This window comes from Euprymna scolopes, chromosome 15 (genome assembly GCF_053919585.1).
Source record: "Euprymna scolopes isolate OS-2025 chromosome 15, ASM5391958v1, whole genome shotgun sequence".
NCBI classification, from domain to species: domain Eukaryota; kingdom Metazoa; phylum Mollusca; class Cephalopoda; order Sepiida; family Sepiolidae; genus Euprymna; species Euprymna scolopes.
The window spans coordinates 37,377,973-37,389,083 of record NC_136496.1 but is presented as its reverse complement, the minus strand read 5'-3'; the positions used below and the strand labels follow the sequence as shown (position 1 = coordinate 37,389,083).

Here is an 11,111-nt window from a genome sequence, read left to right as displayed (position 1 = left end):
TATATATATATATATAGGTAAAAAAAAAAATAGCAAACTATAAGTGTTAGATGAATAGATTCCGACCGAGAAACAGCAATTTTTCACCTTTATCAGAAACATCACTCATCGAAGGTGATAAAATAAAATAAATAAAGATAAAGTAAGTTTTTAGTCTATTATCTGATTTTGACCACGTTAGTTTAATATTCCCAAATAAATCATCACCTATCTGGTACTGACCAAGTTCAACTTGGTTAACTTCTGTGATCTGACGAAAAGCAAGCAAGTTAATTTTTTAAGGGGACATAAATCGCATTACCTTACTTTTCGAATTGCTTCCCTTGATTAAGCGCCATCTATTACGTTGAAAATCTGAAGGGGAGATAACTCTAATATGTTTTCCAAAACACGTTGTCCTACCCTGACAACATAGGAGGACACTCAAGGTGCTTCCTTAGCAAGACCATGGGTCCTACATTCTTGCACAGATGCTTTTCTCGTGGTGGGTTATATCGACTTGTGCAGACGCCCTTATTATGGAAACCTATAAAAAGAAACTACGCTCCACAACAGACAACCATGAACGTGTTCGATAGACAAGCGAAAAGACGGCAGCGAGATCGCAGGGCCATGGACCCTGAACGTCACGTCTATGAATATTTAAAAGAAGAAGTCGGTTTTCGAATGTCAGATCGAATTTGTGACGTGAAGAGAAATTTTAAAACGGCATTGGATCTTGGCTGCGGATACGGACATTTGTCAAAAGGGATCTATAAAGATATGGTGGAAGTTCTTTACCAATGTGACCTTTCTGAAAATGTATTGCGACAAAGTTCCGTTTCACCTGAGGTCCCCACCCATAAACTGCTGGTCGATGAGGAGTTTTTACCCTTTAAAGAAAACAGTTTTGATTTAGTTGTCAGTAGTTTATCCTTACATTGGGTCAACAACCTCCCGGGTACTTTTAAACAGATTTTCGATTCCTTAAAACGAGATGGTTGTTTTATCGGTTGTGTGTTTGGCTCAGACACGCTATTCGAACTCCGCGTGTCTTTACAGCTCGCAGAAACAGAAAGAGAAGGCGGCTTCGCACCTCATATTTCCCCCTACACAGACGTAAGGGATTTAGGGGGGTTACTGAACCAATCCGGGTTTACTTTACTCACTATCGACTTTGATGAAATTATTGTCAACTATCCCTCGGCATTTGAACTTATGTTTGATCTCCAAGGGATGGGGGAGAGCAACTGTGCCTGGAGTCGAAAGGGTTTTCTACATCGGGATTCTATGTTAGCTGCAGCTTCGATCTACAAAGAGATGTACGGTAACAATGATAAGGATGGCGAGTCTGGGGTCCCGGCGACATTTCAAATCCTCTACTTTATTGGCTGGAAACCTGACCCCTCACAACCGAAACCGGCCGAACGGGGGTCAGCTACAGTTTCGTTAAAGGATTTACATAAACTCGACCAGTTAGCACAAGATCACAAAAATAAAACGGACAAAAGGAAATGACACAAAGCGATGACGTATTCCAGGGTAAAAAAAAAGAATGGGTGCACGGTCAGAGTTCAACCTAATTAAGAAGCAATAATACATAATAATAATAATAATAATAATAATAATAATAATAATGAATGAAGAATTTTTTTTGGCGTACATACCACTACCAGTTACGGAACGAAAATGTCATATTCCAAAAAATTATGTAAATTGATCAAACATTTTTTTATCCATAGAAAATCTTCTTTTTTTATTATTTTTATTTTAACGAGTTTTAGCGATTTTAATAGTAAATCATTGCCATTACAAAATTGATTTTGATAGTCCGAATTAAGTTGTCTCCCTTTATTTATTAAATATGGAGGATCCAGGCAATTTTCCCGCTTTCTCATAAAATTTGATTTTCTCAGTTAAAAAATATATACTTGATCAATTTATGTGATTTTTTAAATATGGTATTTTCGTCCCGTGACAGGTACATACCCCATAAAAATATTTCTTTTATTCTTTCTTTTTTTAAAAATTAGTTTGACCTCTGGACTTGCACCAAAAATTATTTTTAAAGTTGAATAAGAAAGTATTTTTATAAAATCACTCCTGTTTTTTAATGGGTTAGTTATTAACCCCCGACTCCTCATGACGTCATGTGACGTAAAAACCAAACTAATAATTTCAATGCCAAAATCGTTCTCAGGACACTAAAAAATTACCCCCCTCTCCTGTCCGAAAAAAAAATCAATCATTTGAAGACAGGAATGATTCTATAAATTTACCAATAACAATAGAGTACTATCTGGGACAAGGATCCTTACTGACTACAACACATTTAGGCTAGGATCAAACTGTAGTATCTGTTCTGTCCCCGTGGAGAGAAGGAACAAGTAAAAAAAAGTCAAGTTTAAGTGAAAATGTAAACAAATTTTTTTATTAAAGATTTAAAATTTTCTCAGTTTTTGGAAAAGACTTCATAACTGGCTACCATTTTGAATGTTTACATGTTACAAAAGCAAATTTCAGTTGTAGTTAGCAAGAGAACTCGATCATAGTGTTGAATTTTGGAGATAAGGATTGATACAAAAAATGATGTCGTTTTTTGACATTCAACTTCAAGTCAAAAAAGGACATTTATTTTTGCACCAACCTAATAATTCATATTATATGGATTATTGATATTACTGTTCTCATCTTGAGTGTTAGTTTCCGAACATTTCGACTGATGTAACATCTACCATTTTCAAGTGTATCTTGACGAACTTACAGATTAAAATTTTTAAGTAATTTGCAATTGTATTTTATAGTCATATGTTGTGAGATTGTACATCTAAAAACAAGAAAAAGTTTCCAAAGTTCATTTTACAATTGCCCGAATATACTAAATGAATTTAGTTAAAAGTGACACTCTTCTAGAGGTTGAAGCTTTAATCTGCAGCGCAGGCAATAATACAAAGATTGGAAGCTGAAATGTTGTGAAAATACAAGGTGCCTTCAATAAGTTTCCAGACATTATTGTACAGATATTTAGAATTGACGTAGACTCTTAAAAATTCAGTATGTTATTGCTATACATCTTATGAGATGATTGACTAAATTTGTATGATTTTAGGTTCAAATGAACAGCTACAGCAGGAATCAGAATACAGCGTACTAAAGCCTTGTCATAGCTGGTGAATTTCAAAAATGCAATCTGGATGTGAGGACATTTTAGAAGAATAATATGCAATAAAATTCTGTTTGAAACTTGGAAAAATGCCACAGAAACGCATTGAATGCTTCAGACAGCTTTTGGGCCATCTTGCATGACTCGAGCATCAGTTTTTGAGTAGCATAAGAGATTCAAGGAGGGCTGGAGTCTGTGAGAGGTGTGAGAAGGGTAAGGAAGTCAGAACACCAAAGTTGATTGACCAAATAAAGAAGTTCAGGGATAAAGATTGTCGTATGTCTAAAGAGACAATAAATGCACAGTTTGATGTCAGTGTGGGAACTGTACACAATTATTTGCCAGAAACTGAAGATACAGAAGATTTGTCCTAATACACCCCAACTCCATTCTTGTCACGGACTATTTGACCAAGATGAGCATCAAGATAATTCCTCAATCTCATTACAGTCAAGACTTTGCTTCCTGTCACATTTGTTTATTCTCTAAGCTCAAGGAAACCTTAGAGGCTGTCGTCAATTGAGGAGATGAAAGGGGCTATGATGAGGGTCATTGACACGCTCACACAAGAGGACTTTCATGGCGCCTTCCAGAAGTTGTTGCATTGCAACCGGAGGAGATTACTTCAAAGAGGACTAGAGTTTCATGTGTGTACTCATTAAAAGTGCACATATGAAAAATGTTTGAAGGCTCCTCGTAACTCGCAAGATGAGAACAGTAATCTGAAGAATACAAAATAACTCGTAGATCAAAGTTTAATCCTGCGATTCAAAAGATGACTTTGAAAATCTTAAAACCATACAACTTATTTATTTTCACTAAAATCTGTAATGTTACTTCTGCACACAATAACAAAAGTCTGCAAAACATAAAATCAAATTAAAACCATATTTACTGCAGTTATTGAAAATCATTATCTCAAGAAGAACCTTATAATGATTTTATTTATTAAAAATTAAAATGCTTTTCAACCTGAAATGAAATGCGTTCTCTTGTGAGTAGAACACTAGATAGACCAGTTTGAAGCCCATTTGCTAAATTTGGGGGATTAAAGAGAAAAAAGTGACGGCGTTTGATTTTGAAATCGTAAAGTAACAGGCAGTGTGGATCTACAAACATTAATACATTAGTTTACATATCTTGGCCTTCGGGAAAAGATCAAAGTGTAGTATCTGTTCTTCAGATGCTGCACTTCTATTTCTTGTTCTCTTTCGGTGGAGGAGAAATCCTTCACGACTGAGACAATTTTTATTTTTGTACCTTTTCTCCACGTTAAAAAACGACCCTGGTGTCTAACTCTGTCCCGTGGGGAGGCATAGTAAATAGGTACAAACATTAATACATAATTTAGGTATGATGTTTTCTTGGGGGTGGAAGAAATTTGTTTTTACCATTATTTTTATTATTAATGCAAGAAAATCAAACTGATTTTTATTATTGAAAATTTTAATTTTTTTATCATAAATCAAACATTTTGTGTAGGGAGAACATTCTACTTTTTGGGGGGATTACGTCAATCGGACTTTGCATTAGTGATAAAAGAAAGAAAACTCTCTTAACGAAATCTTTACAAACTAATGAAATTGAAAATTCTGCCAAAATCTAAACGGTATAAAATTACGAAGGATTGCTTTTTAATAAACACTGTTTGTCAATTTCCAATTTTAAACTGGATACTATCACCAAGTAGACCACTCTTTAACAAATTTTTTTGTTATTGATTTAAAAAAAAAATCAACCGCCAACATTTCAAAGATGCTTTTTGACAATAACTCCGCCATTAAAATAAAAATAAAGTTTTATTTTCTATATTGTTCAAAACTTGAAATAATGGTCTCTTCAATAGTAAAATAAACATCTTTTTAAAGTTTTATGCATTTGTATGAATTAGTATCGTATGACTGTTTTGACTATTTAATTTCCTTTTCAGCATTGGTTTTAGAGATTTTTTTCCAGAAGATTCAAAAGTACTCACAGAAGGAGCCTTGTGAAGGTTGCCAACATCCATAAGTGAAAGTGGTGCCATAAAACCAACTGGATTTGAACTTAGCATGCCTGTAGCAAACAGGATTGCAAGGAACACAAGCAAGAGAGAATTCTCATGGTTTGAGATTTTGAATATACTCTCTTTCTGGCTCATCTAATCAGAAGCCAGCTCCCAGTCACCTGACTGAGTTTATAAAAGGTTGGACCGGCAGCTCTCTATCTCTCTCTCTCTCTCTCTCTCTCCTGAATCTTGAACTGACAACAACTCCACATCCCCAATTTCTCTCTTGGGTTTCAACAGAACTCATCCAGCCTTCAAATTCCGTCTTAATCCAGTATAGCAGCCAGACTTCTATACGGTACATAAATGAACTCTTCTTCCTACAGCACAGTCTCTAATCTTTCATGACGCATGCTCTTACTACTACTAGGAGACAATCCATCCGTGTTACTTCAAATTTTCTATCAACAGAATACTAATTCTGACATACAAACCGACTAACAAAGATAATCAATAAAGCTGTTATTTAATATTAGAATACGACTTCTTGTCTTTCTTATTTCTACACACCCATCTGCATCATTATCCACTTCATCATGGCTACTTCCCAGCACACCTAAATAACAAACATGTAGGGAAAATATGGATGAAATTAATTACATGAATGATTCTGTGTTGGTTCTATGGCGTCAACTTTATCATGCAATTCAACCAGGCAATTTTGAGCTACTTTTGGTGCTTACTTTTGCTTGCACATATTTTGTTTGCTGAGTTAACTAAGGTGGCTTTTTGAGCACCCACATTGCCAGAACTCTGCTGTAGACTTACAGTGTTAGTCTGCCTCAAATGGGAGTTATGGGTGCAAAAATGAACACTGTTTTCAGAATCTGACTGAACCAATTCCTATTCGATATCCTGTATAATTGGAGTGCTGCATTTTCAAAACTATTTCACACTGGAAGTTCAGGAGATTTAAAGAATTGGCACAATCACGTTAAAATTAGTGACGTTTATTGTCGTTCATTATATATAGCTCCCAGTGTTTCTTTCATTTTTTCTTTACATATACATATGTATTTTTTTTTTCTCATTGAGAAAAGTAGACATTATATAGAAGATAACTCTTGATAAAGTTTGTTAAGTTTTGAGACATTGTGTTGAACAAAGATGGCGGCGTAGTTCAGATCAGTAACCAAGATGGCGACCAAGAATCAAATGCGGTCCGTCGCGTTGTTAACCTCTGAAGTTCTGAGATATTATGTTGAACAAAGATGGCGGCATAGTTCAGATCAGTAATCAAGATGGCGGCGAAGAATTAAATGCGGTCCGTGACGTAGCAAACGGCGAACTGATTGAATCCAAAATTCGACAATTTTGTGACGTTTTCATTGGTTGTTTAGCACAGCCGTTGGTTATAAAAATGATTGGCGAATCCATTCGTCTCATACCCCCATCAGAAGTCAAAAACTTTTTGCAAAGTTATTATTTTTTTATTTTTGCAGGAAGGGTCTTGTAAAGGTATCCTTATCCTCACACATACAACACTTCATCTTTCCAAATAGTCACTGCATCACACACACTGAAAATTGGACTATTTAGAATTTATTATGGTACTTTATTGTGAGGCGTTTTTGTAAAGAGGCATTTTTCCAATCATTTTGTTTTGCTTTTTTCTATTTTAACAACGTTTTTAGTATCTACTAGGGTTGGAATAATTAATCAAAATCAGAAAAAACCCGACATTTCATGGTATTGAAATCAGAAAAAATTGTGTCTACTTTCCGATACCAAAAACGATTCTTTTAATTGTTTTTGTTTTTATTTAAAACTTAATTTTTCATTGTTGGTATGAATGAAAAATCAATAAAATATTTATTGATTTTAAACTACCAGTGAAACTATAATTTATGGATCACACCCTCTCCTCTCCCCTTACAAACATATTTTTACATTTGTGAAAATATATACACATATTATTTGTGTTTTTATGGTAATCTGAAAATTAAAAAAAATAAAATAAATAAATAACAACTCTACAATTAAATATCTGAGATTTTAAAAGAATTGGAATCAGTGTATCAGAGTCAGGAATCTTGAACAGAATCGATAATTGTATCGAAGTTGGGAAAATATTGGAGTATTTACTTAGTATTTACTGTAATAAGTTCAAAAGTGTTTGAAAACAAAGATTACACTGCTGAGGTTATGGGCATAGAAAAAAATTAATTTTGTGAAGTTGCATACCACCTTCTTTGTTCTGAGAAGCAGAAACCAATACAGCTGTCAAAAGATGTTAGAGATATAATCACCAGTATAAATCATAAACAACCCATACCTGATTAAAGCAAAATCTTCTACTACTGGTAGTAATAATACAATAATAAATATTTATTGATTTTTAAACTACTAGTAAAACTAAAGTCGATAGATCATGCCCCACACAAGTATTTTCATGTTTGAGAAAATATCTTTACGTTTAACGTGTTTTTACGGTAATTGAAAAATAACAACTCTATAGTTAAAGATTAAGAGACCTATAAAGAATCGGAATCAGGAATTTAGTAAGGAATCAGTAATTGTATTGGCATTGTCCCATCACAAGTATTTTTTCCCAAGCTGATCTGTTTTGCAGACGAGCTTTGATAGCTCTGAGTAGATATTTTCTAAACCACTAGAAGCATGCTAGCTACTTTTTGTATTTCTTTACTGCAGTTGAATTGAGCCAGTTTCTTTAACAGATATGTAATGTTTGTCTTAAATTCAGGTTTAGATGTGATGAATTTGGAGAAAGAGTAAATTTGCATCATTTTACTGCAGTCAACTTTCTCAAAAATCAATGGGCTACTTCTTGGGGCTTGATATATAGATTGATATATAAGATGCATAGATATTCAAATATTACATTCAAGTTCAACCTGTTAAACATCGAATTAGTAAAATGGTTAAGAATATTCTTCCCAATCGATCAGTTAATTATATTATAACATATCTTTCTTGTAGCCTTCTGATCTTACTGGGTTCCAAGATAAAAATTAATCTAGTCTGGTGGCGTATCCAACTAAGTGCTGTTAACAATCACTAGGAGAAAATACACTAATCCTTGTAACTATTTGAGCTCCAAATACAATGTTATTTTGGTCAGGGTTTACTCATATATTCTAATGCCAGGTTTTCCTGAAAAACTTGTAAAGGGAGACAGAAGACACTCAAGGATGTGCAGAACAGAGACTTTGTTGATTTGGTTGCATTGAAAGAATGGGTAAGCTTGTACATTTGTATGTACCTATTTACTATGCCTCCCCACGGGACAGAGTTAGACACCAGGGCCGTTTTTTAACGTGGAGAAAAGGTACAAAAATAAAAATTGTCTCAGTCGTAAAGGATTTCTCCTCCACCAAAAGAGAACAAGAAATGGAAGTGCAGCATCCGAAGAACAGATACTACACTTTGATCTTGACCAAAAGGCCAAGAAGGTTTGTATGTAGCAATAATATTGAGAAATGATAAAGAAAATATCTCAACTTTTGCATCTTACTCATTTTCTCAATTATCTCCCTTGCATTATAAAACTGTGATATTTGATTTTGCAGTAGGCAAAATGAAAACTTTTAAACATTAAAACCCGTACAAGATCTGTTGTTATTACTATTACTATAACACTAATTCTGAGTTAATCAACGTTTATTTTCCCAAGTCCTTTTCTCCTGTATACTTTAATCACACAAAATACATGCTAAAATATTCCATAGTTTTGGAATTGAGTTATGCCTGAAAAAAAATGACTCCAACCTCGAGGTCTTAATGAGAAAGTTACAACTAGTGTTTAGTTATCAGGGGGAAAAACAAAAACAAATTGAGTTGTAAGTTAACATTGTCTAAAGGTGAACAGATGCAACTCATATCTGATTATCAGGTGTTGGAAAGCCAGAAAGCTGGTATTTTATCTCAACACTGATCTGTTTATATGTAAGTGAACTTCTGATATTTTCTAAGCAACTGGAAACGTGCTAGCTACTTATGTTTCGTTCATTCTGTTCGGGTTGAGTCAGCTTTTTCCCTGATTTGCACCTCGTCTCAAACTATGACAGTCCATGCATGACTATCATGAGCAATCTTGACTGTCAATCGCAATTTTATATACGAGTAAGTTCAACAACCGATCAATCATAATTCTATCATCTAAGACCTGAGAGCTCAGTGACCACATCGTCAGCTGCCACATATATGCATATACTTTGATGGTTTGTATGTGATATCTTGTTGCAATAAACTTCAATTAGGCCCTTTTGTTTTTTTTTTTAAACATAAACACAGACGTAAACATGGATGAGTCTATATACAAAGTGTGATGATGTATGTAAATGAAACCTGACTAGTAAGGGTTGAGGACATGTGTTGCATGAAGAGAAATGATCTGAGAATGATATGATGGATGTGTAATATGAGTCTTTAAGACAAGCTTAGATGTGATGATTTCAGAGGAAGATTAAGTTTAGACATTATAATGAGATACTACAGGACAGGAGACTTCATTGGTTTGGTCAGATTGAAAGTGAAAGAATAGATGAGAGTTTTTGGGTTAGTAGATTTGTATGTAATGACAATTGCATTGAGAAATGATAAAGACACTGTTTATCTCCCTTCTATGGCAAGAAGATGTGACAAGTTCGGAAAAGTTGGATTTGAAAACGAGGACCCTATAGGAAGAGCACGCTTTCTTACAAAACATGCTTAGGCAACTCCATTAGCATTCTCCAGTTCTTATGTGATTAGCAAAAAATTAACCCTTTTTCAAAAGCTGAGATGGCGAGGCCTTGGAGGGTGGATGTCCTAGAATTGCACTGGACCTTACCTCATCCAACAATGAACAAACCATATTACTGATGGCTTAGACTCTAGTGGTTTTTACACACGGGGAAAATGCATCTAAATATAATCTCTCAACTTTTGATATAGACTGAATTATCTCCCTTGTACCATGAATAAGACTGTGCTTAAATGCGGTGTGTTCGATTTTGTCGTATGAAAAGTGAAAATATTTAAATACTAAAAACCATTCATATTATATTTTTATATCATTATACGAAATCAATCAACGTTTGTTTACCTAAGGCTATTTTTCCTCTATATTTTAATCATATAAAATACATGCCAAAATATTTCTTATTTTTAGGATTGAATTATTTTTTTAGGATTTAAGTGTTCTAATTAGCCTTAATTAACTCATCAAATGATTAATTTCTAAGTTTCTGTCTATCACTCTCACCCTCTCTCTCATTTTATATCACTTCCCCCCCTTCTCTCTCTCATTATTATTAATAATTAAAGGTAATAAAACTAACTACCAGATGGGAAGAGTTCTTTATAAACAAAAGAAATCAGCACAAGTAGTAATATTATTCAACTCATATCTGGAGAGAAACAAAAAATATGTAAAACAAGCACAAAGAGACTAACTTTGAATTTTTTCCTTTTTATTTTTTTTTTGTTAAATTTGACTTGCTTTGCAAACTCACTTTTTCCTGATTCAAGCAATTTAATGTAAGTTCAGTTGGTGACTGTATGGGGCACGTTTATTTTTCTCTATTACCCATGGTTACAATTCTGAAATTTCCTCAAGTAAAAAATATATATTTCTTTATTACAATACTAGCAAGGGACGCCTGCCCTTGCCAGGTTGTAAAATACTTTTAAATATATTTTAATTCATACAGATTTAATATCTATTACTACAGTGCCAATTCTCTATTGAATATTATATTGTACCTAATATACAGCAGTGATTTCAAAATTTAAAAAAAAAAAAAAATGACTTGGATCCCATCAGCTGGAATCAAAGCCAAAGCAGTTAACAAGCCAGTCGTGTTCCCTACCAGTTGAGCTATTGACAGATAGATAAGAAAGATTTAAAATTAAACCACTTCAAGTTATGAATGAATTTAGGTAAGAGTAATAGAAATATGCCCGCACGTTGAAATGAAT

At 33.9% G+C, this 11,111-nt stretch overlaps 1 protein-coding gene and 1 pseudogene across 1 annotated transcript; one reads left to right on the top strand and one right to left on the bottom strand.

Annotated features, from left to right (window-relative positions):
• Positions 1-350: 350 nt before the first annotated feature.
• LOC145293785 (arginine-hydroxylase NDUFAF5, mitochondrial-like) lies at positions 351-5,661 on the top strand. Its single transcript, XM_080140330.1, has 2 exons — positions 351-1,521; positions 5,073-5,661. The coding sequence occupies exon 1, from the start codon at positions 448-450 to the stop codon at positions 1,495-1,497; it is 1,050 nt and encodes a 349-aa protein (XP_079996456.1). The 5' UTR covers positions 351-447; the 3' UTR covers positions 1,498-1,521; positions 5,073-5,661.
• Positions 5,662-8,473: 2,812 nt separating this feature from the next.
• On the bottom strand, positions 8,474-8,606 carry LOC145294359 (U2 spliceosomal RNA; annotated as a pseudogene).
• Between the last annotated feature and the right edge of the window lie 2,505 nt (positions 8,607-11,111).

Excerpts from the sequence above, each read along its gene's own strand:
- LOC145293785 (XM_080140330.1), top strand. The coding sequence starts at position 448 with ATGGGTCCTACATTCTTGCACAGATGCTTTTCTCGTGGTGGGTTATAT.